Below are 16,944 nucleotides of genomic sequence, written 5' to 3'. Positions count from 1 at the left end.
AGGCCGCCACTGAGTCTGCACCGATCCTCTGAAAGAGCTCCCTACCCAGATCCACTCCCCTGCCCCATCCCCGTACCCCTAACTAACCTTTAGACAATAAGGGGCAATTTATCATGGCCAATCCCCCTAACCTGCACATCTTTGGACCGTGGGAGGAAACCGGAGCACCCGGGGGTTAAATGGTGACTTCACCGTCGCAACAAAAAGTTTTCAGCTTGGACAGTGACTGGCAGCTAATAAAGTGACATGGATCGTGACCATCCTGTCTCCAACCCCCCCCCCCCCCCCCACCCCCACCCCCCACCCCTCCCTCCAACCCCCCGATGTGGATAAATATTTCACCAGGTAAGTTGGTCAGTCAGACCGGTGAAGACAGACACTGGGGGCAGTGGTGAATAGCGGACATCTTCCTGCAGACACTAGTGAAAGTCTGACTCCATGTGACAGGAGACGTGTCATCGAGGGAACCTAGCCGGACCTCGCCTTGTTGTTGGGCCGGGTGTATGGGACGGGAACCTGGGCTCCGGCTGTTCAACGCAACAAATTCACTTTGGAGCCAACGTGCTTGCAGCCATGAACAGAGTACTGCCGTTTGCCCACAGAGTAATAGTTCAACTCTCTGGACAGCTCGTCCAGCTGATTGGTGTCTGGGTAGAAACCCTCTCTCATCATCTCCTCGAGGAAACAGTCCTGTATGTGGGTCCTCTCCAGTAAAGTGAAGGGTACAATCTCTGCATGCTCCCACAGTGGGTGCGAATGGGTCAGCAAGGATTGGACAATGAAAAGAAGCTCTTGTGACTTTGTCGTCTGCCTCATCATCCCGCTGGAGGCGTTCTGGAGGACAAACTTTGTGATCTCCCCCTGCCCATAGTTGCTGATCAAGACATACACGGCATTGAGAAATTCATTGGGTTGGTGGGGCCTGAAGTAGCTTTGCAGGAAGTCCAACAGGGCCGGTTGCATGAACTCCACCTCGTCGAAGATGAGCAGTGGGATCTTCTCCTCCTCCTCGGCCCGGCTGACCATGTCGGTGATGCCCCCCGCCAGCTCCTGCAGGCAGCCCGTGACATTGTCCTGCTCTGGGCAGTGATGCAGCACAAAGTACTGGTAAACCAAGTGGTCACTCAGCACCGAGCGGAAGTGCTTGGCCAGCAGCCTACCAACCAGGCTCTTGCCCACCCCCACTGGGCCGTTGAGGGACAGGACCAGCGGCTTGTTGTGAATGTGGGTGGCCAGGTAGTCCTTGAGTAAATCCATCAGGCCATCGATGGCAACCGCCTGCCCAAAGACCTCCCTCTTGAGGGTTTTCTCCAGGCCGGCCAGGTCGTATTTGAGCACGTTGTCATCCAGGTTCTCAATGGCGTTGTAGATCTGAAAGAACACGATGAGACTCAGGAGGAAGAGGCAGTTCTTGGCCTTGCTTTTCTTCTCCTCGGGCAGGTACTTCTTGGTGTCACTGGGGTACAGCACTTTGGGCCGTTTGCTGGAGCGACGCCTCCTCGTGGTTTTGGTGGGGATTTTCTCGAAGGTGAAGTACTCGGCTGCCTTGGTTCTGTGTCTCGGGCCTCGCTCCGAGGACTCTTGCCCCTTGGGGGTTAGGTACTGGCCGATGGCCCTGCTCCCTGGCCCCTTGAGCGCCGCGGGCTCATTGAGCTCGGCGGCCGCCTGCTTCCTCTTCATGCTCAGGTATTTGTGGCGAATGCGATAGGCCGCTCTCAGCGGGGATGTCATCGTGGAGATCCGTTGCCTGGTGACGGGCAGGGCTTTGTGCGCGGGCTCCCTTGAGGGCCGTGTGACCTCCATCACCGATTCCTGACCCTCGCAGCCCAGGGCCTGCTGGATCTACAACAACAACAATAACTTGCATTGATATAGCACCTTAATGTAATAAGCACACTTCACGCAGATCACACCGAGCCACATGTGGAGATTTTGGGGACAATTTTCCAAAAGCTTGGCCGAAAGATCAGTTTAAAGAGGTATCTTTCGACAGAGAGCGGGCGGGGAGCACATTAGGGAGGGAATTCCAGGGCTAAGGGCCACCAATGATGGAGGGATGAAAAGCAGGGATGTGGAAAAAGCAAGAATTGGAGGGACACAAGATAAACGCTACAATCATAAATCTGGACATCAACAATGACCCCCTCATCGCTCAGATGAAAACCCATGAGCCTGTTGACCATGTGCCCCAAGGACAGTAATGGGTGTGGTATGGGGATAGGGTGGGGGTCATGCCTCGTATGCCATAGGAAACTGCAACACAGTGGGGTCTCACTTGGTTGCCCGATGCCAATCTCTGCCTCGGCGAGTGCCCTCTCTCAGGGCCACCAACCAGGTCCAGTGGTCCCTCTCCAGTCTTTCCTCTCTCCCTGCAGTTACGCCCTGCCTTCTCCAGTGGGGGGTGAGGGTGGGTGGAGAGAAGAGACAGAAACCCTGACAGCACAGGGGATGGGAATCTGGCCAGGGCACGTGGCCATGCTGGCCGGTATGGGTGCTGCCATGTGGTGCTGGATGGGTAGCGAACACACTGCCAGCGGGTGAGCTTCGGTCTCCCTCTGGGTGAGGAGGGGCGAGGGCTGCGGGTGTTTGGGATGGGGGTTTGTGTCAGGGGCTCAGTGCTGTCTCCTCACCCTGGCTGCCCTGAGGAGGTCGTGCAGCTTTTCCGGCACTGCTGGCCACCCTGGCATTAGGCCTCATGGCGCTCACAGCCTCTGCTACCTGCGCCCAGGCCCGGTGGCGGGTGGCAGCCTCCTTCCCACCCCAGATAACAGGGTGGGCCGCCTCCATGGCATCAGCAGGGTCTCCAGCTCGGCGTCTGCAAATCGCCGTGCCGCTCTCCACCTGCCTTGATGTGGAGGTGCCGGCGTTGGACTGGGGTGGGCACAGTAAGACGTCTTACAACACCGGGTTAAAGTCCAACAGCTTTGTTTCGAATCACTAGCTTTCGGAGCACAGCTCCTTCCTCAGGAAAATCCAAGAAAAGGCCATTTTATCTCTGTTCTGCACTCCCAATGTGTCCTGTCACATGGCCTCCACATATTTGCCTCTGCTGAAGAAAGATCCCCCCTCCCCTCACCAGAGGCAAGCTGACAGAAACGGGGCAGGCAGTGCTGGGAAACTGCTGTTGACACAATATCAGGAAGTCCTGTTCATAAAAACTTCGGCTCGGCAGTGAGACTTCCCCTCCCCACCCTCCTTCCAACACACACACTCAGTACAGAAAGGGCGGCCAATCCAACGGGTCAAAGTCGAAAGAAGGTTGGGTCAGAGGGTTCACACCAGGCCAGGGTCTCCACAAATAGGAGAGGAAACTGAAAGTGGTTCCAAGAACAGAGAGCTGTGACAATCGACCTCCTGAGCCAGGAGCGGCTGCATCGTGCAGTCTGTGTGTCCAGAGTGGGAGAGAGCTAAGTGGTGTCGGCCTACTTCCTGAAGCCTCTGCAAACTTATGTGGATTCATGAGCTCCCTGGACCATACCTTAACAGCCTGGATTCAACTAACAGAACGATCATAGCATGGCAAAAAGATACAGCAAAGGAGGACGTCACCTCAGCCAGCTCTTTGAAAGAGCTTCATCTCACTGCGCCTTATGCATAACCTTCTGCATAACCCAAACTTGTTTTTCTTTTCCACTAATGATTCGACTGCTTTTGGATATTTCTGACTGAAACCAGTCGCACAAATAAAAGTTCTTCTCATATATCTTCGGCTATTTTGTAAATTGCTTTAAATCCAGGTCCCAACGCTCCTCCCAATGGAAACTATTTCAGTCCAAGTGTCAAAACCCTGCAGCGTTTTGAACGCCTCGACTCAATCTCCAGTTTGCATTCCCTGCTTGAAATGAAACAACATCTGTTAACTCTCCGAGTAATGGAAGTCCCATAGCCCTCAAGAACTGCATTTAACTTTTTTTTAAAAATTGTTCCTGGAATGTGGGCGTTGCTGGCTCGGCCGGCATTAATGGCCCATCCCTCATTGCCCTTGAGAAGGTGGTGGTGAGCCGCCTTAAATTGCTGCAGTCCTGAGGTGTAGGCACACCTACGGTGCTGTTAGGGAAGGCGGGAGGGAGTTCTGGGATTTTGACTCAGTGACAGTGAAGAGGGGCTGGTTTAGCATAGGGCTAAATCGCTGGCTTTGCAAGCAGACCAAGGCAGGCCAGCAGCACGGTTCGATTCCCGTACCAGCCTCCCCGAACAGGCGCCGGAATGTGGCGACTAGGGGCTTTTCACAGTAACTTCATTTGAAGCCTACTAAGCGATTTCCATTTCATTTCATTTCAAGTCAGGTAGGTGAGTGATTTGAAGGGGGATTTACAGGTGATGCAGGTGTTCCCAGGTATCCGCTGCTTTGTCCTTCTAGATGGTAAAGGCTGCAGATTTGAAAGGTGCTGTGGAAGGAGTTTGGGTGGGTGGCTCTGTGGCGCAATGGTTAGCACTGCCGTCTCACGGCGCCGAGGAACCGGGGTCGATCCCGACCCCGCGTCACTGTTCAAGTGGAGTTTGCACATTCTCCCCGTGTCTGCCCTGGGTCTCACCCCCACAACCCAAATACATGCAGGGTCGGTGGATTGGACACGCAAAATTGCCCTTTCATTGGAAAGGCATTTTACATTTTAAAAAAAATCTTACATGGCAATAAATGTGGCCCAGCATTTATTGATCCCTTAGTCTGAGTGGATGTTGTTTGTGAAGCTATTTCAAGGGTAGTTAAGAGTCAACCACATTGCTGTGGGTCTGGAGTCACATGTAGGCCAGACCAGGTAAGGATGGTAGGGTTCCTTCCCTAAAGGACATTAGTGAACCAGATGGGTTTTTATGCCAGTCAACAATGGTCATCATTAAACTTTTAATTACAGATTTGTTTTTTGATATTGAGTTCAAGTTTCACCATCTGCAGTGGCAGGATTCGAACCCGGGTTACTCTGGGTTCATGGTTTACTAGTCCCGTGACAATACCACAACACCCCTGCCTCCCCCATCTGGTAGCTGCTATTGTGCATCGGTGGTGGAGGGAGTGAATGTTGGAGGGGATGCCAATTAAGCTGATTTATTCTCCTAGGTGGCACTGAGCTCCTTGTTAGAGCTGCAATCGTCCAAGCAAGTGGAGACAATCAAATAACCCGCAATGATCGGCTGCCCCCAAGGTTTGTGACCATCCTCCACCTGCCCCATGATGACATGCAAGCTACAGACACATTCGGACTGGGGTCAAGCAAGGCTGTGTCATCACACCGCTCTTCTTAATCTTCCTTGCTGCAATCTGACCCTGGGCAAGCTCCACACTGGAGTGGAGCTGAACTACAGAATGCACAGGAATCAGTTCAACCTCCCAAAATTCTGATCATGGTAACAAAAGCACCAATAACCCCACCAGGAAATTGAATGGGAATATCTCTGCTTTGCGAGTGGTTCGAATGTGGAACTCGCTCCCACGTGGAATGATGAATGAATGTATTTCGGAGGATGATAGGTAAGTGTGTGAGGGGCAAAGGGACAGAAGGGGATGCTGATAGGGTGAGATGAAGTAGCGATGTGGGCATCGCAAACATTTATTGCCCATCCCTAATTGCCCCTCGAGAAGGTGGTGGCCAGCCGCCTGGAACCGCTGCATCCCTGTGGGTAGGTACACCCACAGGGTTGTGAGGGAGGAAATTCCAAGGTTTTGACTCAGCCACAGTAAAGGAACGTCGATATATGTCAAAGCCAGGGTGGTGAGGGGAACCTCCAAGTGGTGGTGTTCCCACATGTCTGCCGCCCTCATCCTTCTCAGTGGTAGCGGTCACGGGTTGGACATCTAACAGACATCAATATCTCATGTGGAGACAGTGCAGTCTGTGCTGCAGAGGGAGCCGAGTGTATCACAGTGGGCCCACGGAGCTGGAGAGACCAGAAGGTCGTGGCTCCCCATCTGGGCTCCAGCTCTCCAGCTGTGTCCAGCTGTAAAGGGCGGGATCGCCACATTGTGCCAAAGAGGCCTTGGATTGGGGTGGAAATTGGCACAGAGACAGCTGCCCATGTGTGGCTTTGATGTGGGTCTGTTCACACATGGACGTCAGTGGTCATGTGCAGAAAACACATATGCTCACACACAGGCATAGACACACAGGCACACACACACAGAGACACACACAAGTGCATGCAAAGACACACACAGATATGCACACACAGACACACAAACAGAGACACACACACACACAAGATCTTTGCTTTTGTTTCAGGATGAGCTCATTAACAAGAAAGTTTGCAGCAATTGGGAGCCCACAAGATATTGGAACGTCTGACGGGGGTATGGGATCCTTGGCGACAAGCCGAGTTCTCTTACCAGCATTCAGTCCAAACGTGGACTCTGCGATCTCTGCGTGCTCGCCACTCGAGTCACTGCTCGGAATCTGGATGCTTCTAGAAACTGACTAGATAATTCCCCCAGCTTTCCACAGGTGCAGCCATCAGTGGTCTGCAACATAAAAGCAGATTTCGGTCATAGGTGTGGCTCCTTAGGCTTAATTTCAAAACATTGTGAATTATTGACTTCCCCACTCCTGTATCTCATGGCTACATTAACATCAAACATAAATGCACCCGGACAGACTGGCTCAAACTGGACAATTCAGCATAGGACCTGCCCCGAAGGAGCTGCAATGAATTCCATTGACACGTTCACTCCCAACTGCACCCTGTTCACCAGGGCACACTCAGCACAGACACCCCTTCCTTCCAGACACCATCGCCTTCCCGCCTCGGCCACCGGTAACCAAGCCACACACAAAGAGTGCCAAAGGAGTGATCACACCGTCCCATTTCTCTATCACGCCCCCCCTGTGCTCGCTGACCTACACTGACTCCCCACGAAACAACCCCTCAAGTTTAAAATTCTCACCCTCGCTTCCAAATCCCTCTGCAGCCAGGGCGTTTCCCTATCCCTGTAATCTCCTAGCCTCCTCCAAACCCACAATGCAAAATCTGTGCACTGCTTCTGGCCTCTTGTGCATGCCCGCTCCCCATCACTGGCAGAGCTGACTTCATCCATCCAGGTCCATAGCTCTGGGGTTCCCTCCCTAAACCCGAGGCACTTTCGGACCTTTCCACTATCTCAAATCCACCTACCCACCTTGGTTCCCCTCTGAGAGAGTGTTGTTAGAAAAAGGGTAACCTGCACCATCTCTCTCTTCTTTGGGGAACGTCCTTGGTGTCTTCCTCTCTAGCTAACTGTATTCCCGGTGGCACCACGGCAAATTCAGTTTGCTAACCCTCTTGAGAAGCACTTTGGGACGATGCACTGCATTACAAACGCTATGTGAATGCAAGTTGTTGTTGTTGTTGCAACTCCTGTAAAAAAAATCCTCACAAGGCGATTTACAGAGTATGAAACATTCCGACATCACATATTAAACTCTTCGGAAGGTGAACTATATAGAAACCATGCCTCGCTGTAGGTTAACACAGCTCTATACCTATCAGAGGAAAAAAGAAACTACTTTTTATCTTCCTTTGTTTTCGGTTGAGAATTAATCTCCATCCCGCTGCTGATAATCATTCACTTCCAATGAATAGTGTCCCTGGAGGCAACATGAATGAGGCAGCAGCGTTGTCAGACCGGAGACACTTGGAACATGATATGAAGTGCAATAGCACATTTACAGACATGTGCAGAAAACATATGCTCACACACGGGCACATACACACAGACACACAGAGACACACACACGTGCATGCAAATACACACACACAGATGCACACACAGGTACACAGAGACACACACAAATGCACACACAGGCGCAGAAACAGAGACACACACAGGCACACTCACACAGATACACACAGACACACAAAGAAAGACGCATGCAGAGTGAGAGTGGAAAGTACACAGATTAGGGGTAATGCATTCAGTAAGGACATAGCACATTGCTCACCAGTTACAGATCAAACACCATTGGATACAAATTCCACTCTGTTAAGTTTTCAAAGTTGTGTTTCAGATTAAGCAATGTCTGCAGGAAAGGACTTTGATATGTTAGAATGTGCACAACGCCAGTTAGTTGGAAGCCTGGGGTGCAAAAAAGGAGGCGGGTTCCATCGACTGCAGCAATTACTGGGAAACAACTAACTCAAGATCATTAACCCTTTCAGAGCTCACTGTGACTGCAGCAACATTTAGACTTTGACGTTGCAATGTTTCGAAGAACAAGTGGCTGACAGAGAGAGCAGGAGCAGACATGTGTCACTGTCACACTCAGGGTCAGATAGGGATTGGGACACGAATTGGGAGGATTGATTTTGTTTTGGATAATTAACAGCAGATGTTTCCTTACTGCCGCTGCGGTGAATGCCCTGGCTCTTCAGGTCCGACCGGAGCCCCTGGTTCTCTGGTGCTGTGGCGCAGCTGCACACCTGTCCCTCGGCACCAGACCCCAGCACACCTCGCACGTTCAGTGGCACTGCCTACCTGTCAATACAGCGTATCACCCTCGCGGTCGGAGGGGGGGGGGGATCACAGCCTTCAACTGGCACATTGACGGAAGCTTCTAGAGCAGAAATTTAAAAAAAAGAGCTTCCAGCAGCACACAATGCTGCACGCTGAACACAGCCGAGACAAACAGAAGTGCAGAGTCACCAGCATCTAACCACAAGTTCAGAAATAAAACCATTTCCTTCCCAAATCCTCTCCCACGACAACGTGAATAGTGTACGACACTCTGAGCATGGTGATTGGACCATTGAAGTTAATGGGTAGTGCCCAGTCTTTCAATATCGAGAAGTGCCCAGATTTTAGTTGTGAAATAGGCCCTGCTAGACATTCATTCATTGACATCCCACCTCTGTACATGCAAATAAAAACCTGTATTGTAGAATCGTGCAGCCATAATCACACAGGAGGAGGCCATTCAGCCCATCACAGAGAGCCATCCAATTCGCTCCACTCCACCTTTTCTAAATTCTTCAACATGGGGCGTGTTGAGCAACCCGAATTGCCCTCGAGGGCAATGTGTCAACCCCATGGGTCTGGATTCACATGTAGGCCAGTCTGTATCGCGATGGCAGGTTTTCTCTCCGAAAGGATTTTGGTGAAGCGGGAGAAATTCCTGACGGCGGGTTCCACTTGTGGTTTTTTAAAATGGGGAAGACAGGACGTCGCTGAGGGAGAGAGAGGAGGTAAGGACTTGTTCCCAGAGGCGTGGGCTGGCGGCCCTGCAGCTGGCATGGCTGGCTGGGGAGTGGGGGGCGTCTGCCAAGGCCGGGGGAGTAGTGGCATGTGATGGGGATGCCCAGGGGATGGGCCGTGGGGTCGGGGTGACCCCTCCGGACTGGGGTGACCAGAACGGACCGCCACTGCCATAATCTGCAAGGCAGCCATCTTGCTGCGCAGCCCACTGACTGCCCTCTGTGGCCCGTGGTTGCTGCCAGCCCACTGCTGCCCTCTGTGGCCCGTGGTTGCGCCAGGTGACACCAACTGTATGGGTGCCCCCAGCACAAAACTCTACCTCCACCCCACCAACCCTCCCCAAACCCCCCTGCCACCCACAATCGGACCCTCCCACTGGTGGGGCATCACGCGGCCCTCAGAAAGGCAATGCCCGCGGGAACCCCTAAAGGAGGGCGATGGACGGGGGCCGCAGAGCGTACCCTGCCGGCAGGGACGGGTACCGGGGACAGAGGCTCCCGCGGTGTGGGGCACATTGTGGTGAGGAGGGCAGTGTGCTAGTGGTAACGGCCGAAGGTGAAAGTGGAGATGGGGGAGGAGGGGGTTAGGAGGACATGTGGGGGAAGGGGTTGCAGTGCAGGCCGGGGCTACCGTGTGGCCTGGTGGACTTGGGCACGGGGGGATGCACTGTGTTAACGTGTCAGCCTTTCATCTTTCACCCCCTGCAGACAATGGACTTCGGAATCCTTCGTCCTGGCCGCCGCAGCCCGGGGGGGATGCACGAAGGCTGTATGAGCTGGAGCAGCTTGGGAAGGAACTCTGGAGCTTGCCCCAGAGGAACAGGAAGCAGTCAGTGAGGATGGACAGTCGGCCACCCAACAGGTCGAGGAGGAGGAGAGGAGGCGCCGCGGGGGCCGACGGTAGCATAGTGGTTAGCACAGTTTCTTCACAGCGCCAGGGTCTCAGGTTCGATTCCCCGCTGGGTCACTGTCTGTGCGGAGTCTGCACGTCCTCCCCGTGTGTGCGTGGGTTTCCTCCGGGTGCTACGGTTTCCTCCCACATTCCAAAGACGTGCAGGTTAGGTGGATTGGCCATGCTAAATTGCCCTTAGTGTCCAAAAAAACGTTAGCTGGGGTCACTGGGTTATGGGGATAGGGTGGAGGCGTGGGATTAAGTGTGCAGACTTGATGGGCCGAATAGGCTCCTCCTGCACTGTAAATTCTACGTTCTATATATGAGGACCCGTGTGTCATTCGAGGGCCTGTCAGACCAGACATGCCGTCGAAGACTCTGGCTGAGCAGGGGGACTGTGAGACATACCTGGTAGATAATGGCGCACCTGGCACTGTGGGGGAATGGGGAAGGCCAACCACTCCCGGTGGCCGTCAAGGTGACGATCGTCCTGAACTTTTACGCGAAGGGGTCCTTCCTGGCACCGAATGGGGACATGTCCGGAATCTCACAGGCGCATCTGTGCCGTGACCTCACAGGCGCATCTGTGCCGTGATCTCACAGGTGCATCTGTGCCGTGATCTCACAGGTGCATCTGTGCCGTGATCTCACAGGCGCATCTGTGCCGTGACCTCACAGGTGCATCTGTGCCGTGATCTCACAGGTGCATCTGTGCCGTGATCTCACAGGTGCATCTGTGCCGTGACCTCACAGGCGCATCTGTGCCGTGATCTCACAGGTGCATCTGGTCCGTGATCTCACAGGTGCATCTGTGCCGTGACCTCACAGGCGCATCTGTGCCGTGATCTCACAGGCGCATCTGTGCCGTGATCTCACAGGTGCATCTGTGCCGTGATCTCACAGGCGCATCTGTGCCGTGATCTCACAGGTGCATCTGTGCCGTGATCTCACAGGCGCATCTGTGCCGTGATCTCACAGGTGCATCTGTGCCGTGATCTCACAGGTGCATCTGTGCCGTGACCTCACAGGCGCATCTGTGCCGTGATCTCACAGGCGCATCTGTGCCGTGATCTCACAGGTGCATCTGTGCCGTGACCTCTCAGGTGCATCTGTGCCGTGATCTCACAGGTGCATCTGTGCCGTGATCTCACAGGTGCATCTGAGCCGTGATCTCACAGGTGCATCTGAGCCGTGATCTCACAGGTGCATCTGTGCCGTGATCTCACGGGCGCAACTGTGCCGTGATCTCACAGGTGCACCTGAGCCGTGACCTCACAGGTGCATTTGTGCCGTGATCTCACAGGTGCATCTGTGCCATGATCTCACAGGGGCATTTGTGCCGTGATCTCACAGGTGCATCTGTGCCGTGACCTCACAGGTGCATCTGTGCCGTGATGAAGGCCCTGTATGGCCGCTCAGCACAATATATCAAATTCAATGTGGACTGGGCCCAGCCTGATGCCCGGGCAGCGGGGTTCATCACCATCACCAAGGTGCCCAGGTCCAGGGGGTGATCGACAGGATGCATGTCACCCTACAAGCATCGGTCCATCACAGGCTAGTCTTATCAAACTGAAAGGGGTTCCATTCAATGAATATATGGCGCTGGGAGGGTCGCCCACAGCGTGGCAGCCTGTTGCACCCTCCACAACATTCGACAGCACAGGGGTGCCGTACTGGAGGAGGGAGATGAAAACCAGGCCTTGTTCGGTGAGATGGATGCGGAGGAGGGCGAGAATGGGCAGGACATGGGGCTCGGGCAGTCACAGAAGGCTGCACAATGTGTGCACCAGGGCCAGTGTGGACGGGACACTCTAATCCCTCCAGGTTCATCACCAGGAGGCCTGGCCGATGGCATGGATATCTCATCAAACATCCTGCCCAGCAAACCCCCCCCGCCCCCTTCCACCCCCTCCGTGATTCCTACCTGCGTGTGCGGAACCTGGATTGGCACATCGGGTCTACTATGGGTTGGAGGATGATGACGACCCGCTCGGCGATGAGCTCTGGTCTTCCACATCGTTTGACAAAGTCTGACTCCTGTCCACGGTAGCACTTTCCACCGTCCACCTGGGTGATCCCTGCATGCCAGCTGGCCATTCCGTCACCGCTGCCACCGAACGTTTGGGTAAGCGGAGGGGTGGATGGGGTGCGAGGGGTGGGGGGTTTGGGCGAAAGGGAGGGGGAGAGGTGGGGTACCAGAGAGACGTGTGGGATCCCATCCTCAGCACCCCCTCTGCAGCCAGCCCTACCCAGCCCATCCCACATACCCGCTGGCAGAGCATCGAGGCAGCTTGCAACTTTTATGCACAGGTGCTAATTTTACAAAGAACATGCAAACACCACTATAATGGTTTGTGGCATCTCCCCATACGCTATCATATGTGCTGCTATCTGAATTTGTGTCTACGTTTCTGGCCTTATGGGCCCTAAAGCTACGTCTATATGGATCCCCAGGCTTGGAGGAGGCCTGCTGCATTCCCGCCCTGAGCCTGGGTCTCCTTTGGCGGCCGACCTCTGGAGCGACTGGGCCTCGATGGGCCCCGCTGTCGCTCGGGTGTCCCAAGTGGCGTGGTGCCACCCTGTTCTGCCAACCAGATATGCCAGGGACAAGAGGGTGGAGTCCAAGGCGCTGCAATGTTCCAGCACCTCCCCTGCAGGAGTCACCGGCAGAGGCCCCATCACTGGGGTAGCCGATGGCCCTGGGAAACTCCATGGGACGGGATGCAACCAGAGTGAACTCCTGGGTCTCCCCTGCCATTGGAGGCTCACTCTCGTCTCGACATGGGTCTCCATGCTCACTGCCAGGGAGCACAGGGACCGTGCCACCTCCCTCCGGGACTGGCTCAGGTCAGCCAGCGGCCAGGCAATGCCAACGGCACCCTCAGCCATAACCCGTTGTGATTGGGCCAAGTTCTGGAACGCCGCTGCAGTATCCAGGTAACCCTGGTACATAGTCGCCTGTGCCAGGGCAGCCTTTCCTTTGCCTTGGACACCTTGACCCATGGCCGATACCTTCGCCCCCAAGGCCTCCAATGTGGACGCCACCCATTTGGTATTGGCCAGGGTGGCACGCATTGTCAGCACTGCCGCCTGTGCCTGCAGACAGTTGGGCTCCTCCAACTACACGTGTAGGTGCTGCATGGTGGCTGACACCCCCTCACGTAGTCCCTGGCTCTGCATCTCCATTATCGATGGGACCGTCCTTTCCAGAAGCCTGAGACCCGCCTGGGTGGCAGCAAGTGCCATCGGGCCGCCCTCCGGCCTACTGCCCCCTTGGGGTTTCCCACCTCCACCTTGTGTACCGCTGCACATGTGTGGTGTGCACCAGATAGTGCCCCAGGAGCCTCTTCACCCACATGCCCAACCGAGGTGAGTGTCTCTGGAATGGTGGGGGGTTTTGAAGACAGCTGTGACGGGTGGCCCGGTGTATCTCGGGCTGGCATTGGGGGGGGGGGATTTCCTCACTATCCGTCAACTCCTCGTCGCTGCAATATACTTGCAATTGGGGTCAGGGGCGAGGAACACCAGAGGAGCCCGCCTCATCGCCTGGTTATCCTGCAAGACACAAGACATGACGCATGGGATCGTGGGTTGGGGTGGTGGGTGGTAATGAGGGGACGGTGTGGGGGTGCGGTGAGGGGGTGGTGAGGGGGTGGTGTGGGGGTTGTGGGATTGGTGTTCGGATGGTGAGGGGGCGGTGTGGGTGTGGTGAGGGGGTGGTGTGGGGGTGTGGTGAGGGGGGTTGTGGGGTGGTGTGGGGGCGGTGAGGGGGGGTGTGGGGGTGCGGTGCGGGGGTTGTGGGATTGGTGTTGGGGTGGTGTGGGGGCGGTGTGGGGGTGGTGAGGGGGTGCGGTGCGGGGGTTGTGGGATTGGTGTTGGGGTGGTGAGGGGGGTTGTGGGGTGGTGTGGGGGCGGTGAGGGGGGGTGTGGGGGTGCGGTGCGGGGGTTGTGGGATTGGTGTTGGGATGGTGAGGGGGCGGTGTGGGGGTGGTGAGGGGGTGGTGTGGGGGTGTGGTGTGGGGGTGGTGTGGGGGTGCGGTGAGGGGGTGGTGTGGGGGTTGTGGGATTGGTGTTGGGATGGTGAGGGGGTGGTGTGGGGGTGTGGTGTGGGGGTGGTGTGGGGGTGCGGTGAGGGGGTGGTGTGGGGGTTGTGGGATTGGTGTTGGGATGGTGAGGGGGCGGTGTGGGGGTGTGGTGTGGGGGTGGTGTGGGGGTGCGGTGAGGGGGTGGTGTGGGGGTTGTGGGATTGGTGTTGGGATGGTGAGGGGGTGGTGTGGGGGTGTGGTGTGGGGGTGGTGTGGGGGTGCGGTGAGGGGGTGGTGTGGGGGTTGTGGGATTGGTGTTGGGATGGTGAGGGGGCGGTGTGGGGGTGGTGAGGGGGTGGTGTGGGGGTGCGGTGTGGGGGTGGTGTGGGGGTTGTGGGATTGGTGTTGGGATGGTGAGGGTGGTGGTGAGGGGGGGGTGAGGGGGTGGTGTGGGGGTGCGGTGCGGGTATGGGGTTGGCGTTTGGGTGGTATGGGGATAGGGTGGGGGTCATGCCTCGTATGCCATGGGAAACTGCAACACAGTGGGGTCTCACTTGGTTGCCCGATGCCAATCTCTGCCTCGGCGAGTGCCCTCTCTCTGGGCCACCAACCAGGTCCAGTGGTCCCTCTCCAGTCTTTCCTCTCTCCCTGCAGTTATGCCCTGCCTTCTCCTGTGGGGGGTGAGGGTGGGTGGAGAGAAGAGACAGAAACCCTGACAGCACAGGGGATGGGAATCTGGCCAGGGCACGTGGCCATGCTGGCCGGTATGGGTGCTGCCATGTGGTGCTGGATGGGTAGCGAACACACTGCCAGCGGGTGAGCTTCGGTCTCCCTCTGGGTGAGGAGGGGCGAGGGCTGCGGGTGTTTGGGATGGGGGTTTGTGTCAGGGGCTCAGTGCTGTCTCCTCACCCTGGCTGCCCTGAGGAGGTCGTGCAGCTTTTCCGGCACTGCTGGCCACCCTGGCATTAGGCCTCATGGCGCTCACAGCCTCTGCTACCTGCGCCCAGGCCCGGTGGCGGGTGGCAGCCTCCTTCCCGCCCCAGATAACAGGGTGGGCCGCCTCCATGGCATCAGCAGGGTCTCCAGCTCGGCGTCTGCAAATCGCCGTGCCGCTCTCCACCTGCCTTGATGTGGAGGTGCCGGCGTTGGACTGGGGTGGGCACAGTAAGAAGTCTTACAACACCGGGTTAAAATCCAACAGGTTTGTTTCGAATCACTAGCTTTCGGAGCGCTGCTCCTTCCTCAGGTGAATCGAGGAAGGAGCACCTGAGGAAGGAGCAGTGCTCCGAAAGCTAGTGATTCGAACCAAGCCTGTTGGAATTCAACCTGGTGTTGTAAGACTTCTTACTGTGCCATCTTGTTGACTGGGATGTGTGTTTGGGGGCGGTGGGGTGCTGATATGCGGCTGCAGCTTGTCAGCCTCTCGAGTGGTATTCCTGACCCTGGCGAATCGGACACCATTTTTCATTGGAATCGGCCGTGTTCTATGTCCATGCTAGCCCATTAACGGATCCTGAATTACATAGAAAATACATAGAAAATACAACACAGAACAGGCCCCTCGGCCCACGATGTTGTGCCGAACCTTTGTCCTAGATTAATCATAGATTATCATTGAATTTACAGTGCAGAAGGAGGCCATTCGGCCCTTTGAGTCTGCACCAGCTCTTGGAAAGAGCACCCTACCCAAACTCAACACCTCCACCCAACACCAAGGGCAATTTGGACATTAAGGGCAATTTATCATTGGCCAATTCACCTAACCCGCACATCTTTGGACTGTGGGAGGAAACCGGAGCACCCGGAGGAAACCCACGCAGACACGGGGAGGACGTGCAGACTCCGCACAGACAATGACCCAAGCCGGAATCGAACCTGGGACCATGGATCTGTGAAGCAATTGTGCTATCCACAATGCTACCGTGCTGCCCTTAAGAACAAATAAATCTACACTATATCATTTTCCCGTAATCCATGTACCTATCCAACAGCTGCTTGAAGGTCCCTAATGTTTCCGACTCAACTACTTCCACAGGCAGTGCATTCCATGCCCCCACTACTCTCTGGGTAAAGAACCTACCTCTGATATCCCTCCTATATCTTCCACCTTTCACCTTAAATTTATGTCCCCTTGTAATGGTGTGTTCCACCTGGGGAAAAAGTCTCTGACTGTCTACTCTATCTATTCCCCTGATCATCTTATAAACCTCTATCAAGTCGCCCCTCATCCTTCTCCGCTCTAATGAGAAAAGGCCTAGCACCCTCAACCTTTCCTCGTAAGACCTACTCTCCATTCCAGGCAACATCCTGGTAAATCTTCTTTGCACCTTTTCCAGAGCTTCCACATCCTTCCTAAAATGAGGCGACCAGAACTGTACACAGTACTCCAAATGTGGCCTTACCAAAGTTTTGTACAGCTGCATCATCACCTCACGGCTCTTAAATTCAATCCCTCTGTTAATGAACGCGAGCACACCATAGGCCTTCTTCACAGCTCTATCCACTTGAGTGGCAACTTTCAAAGATGTATGAACATAGACCCCAAGGTCTCTCTGCTCCTCCACAATGCCAAGAACTCTACCGTTAACCCTGTATTCCGCATTCATATTTGTCCTTCCAAAATGGACAACCTCACACTTTTCAGGGTTAAACTCCATCTGCCACTTCTCAGCCCAGCTCTGCATCCTATCTATGTCTCTTTGCAGCCGACAACAGCCCTCCTTACTATCCACAACTCCACCAATCTTCGTATCGTCTGCAAATTTACTGACCCACCCTTCAACTCCCTCATCCAAGTCATTAATGAAAATCACAAACAGCAGAGGACCCAGAACTGATCCCTGCGGTACACCACTGGTAACTGGG

At 55.0% G+C, this 16,944-nt stretch overlaps 1 protein-coding gene across 3 annotated transcripts; it reads right to left on the bottom strand.

Moving 5' to 3' along the window:
• Positions 1-311: 311 nt before the first annotated feature.
• tor4aa (torsin family 4, member Aa) lies at positions 312-8,636 on the bottom strand. Of its 3 annotated transcripts, none has more exons than XM_072488138.1 (3): positions 8,444-8,636; positions 6,323-6,454; positions 312-1,842 (listed from the first exon to the last, which is right to left on the bottom strand). In XM_072488138.1, the coding sequence occupies exons 2-3, from the start codon at positions 6,326-6,328 to the stop codon at positions 532-534; spliced, it is 1,317 nt and encodes a 438-aa protein (XP_072344239.1). In that variant the 5' UTR covers positions 6,329-6,454; positions 8,444-8,636; the 3' UTR covers positions 312-531. The 3 variants fall into 3 exon arrangements, with proteins under 3 accessions (XP_072344239.1, XP_072344238.1, XP_072344240.1); XM_072488137.1 differs by lacking the exon at positions 8,444-8,636 and adding an exon at positions 7,911-8,166; XM_072488139.1 differs by lacking the exons at positions 6,323-6,454; positions 8,444-8,636 and adding an exon at positions 7,911-8,167.
• Between the last annotated feature and the right edge of the window lie 8,308 nt (positions 8,637-16,944).

Source organism: Scyliorhinus torazame, chromosome 22, assembly GCF_047496885.1.
Source record: "Scyliorhinus torazame isolate Kashiwa2021f chromosome 22, sScyTor2.1, whole genome shotgun sequence".
Classification (NCBI taxonomy): Eukaryota; Metazoa; Chordata; class Chondrichthyes; order Carcharhiniformes; family Scyliorhinidae; genus Scyliorhinus; species Scyliorhinus torazame.
Note: the sequence above shows the minus strand (reverse complement) of the source record. Positions and strands in the feature narration are given on the sequence as shown.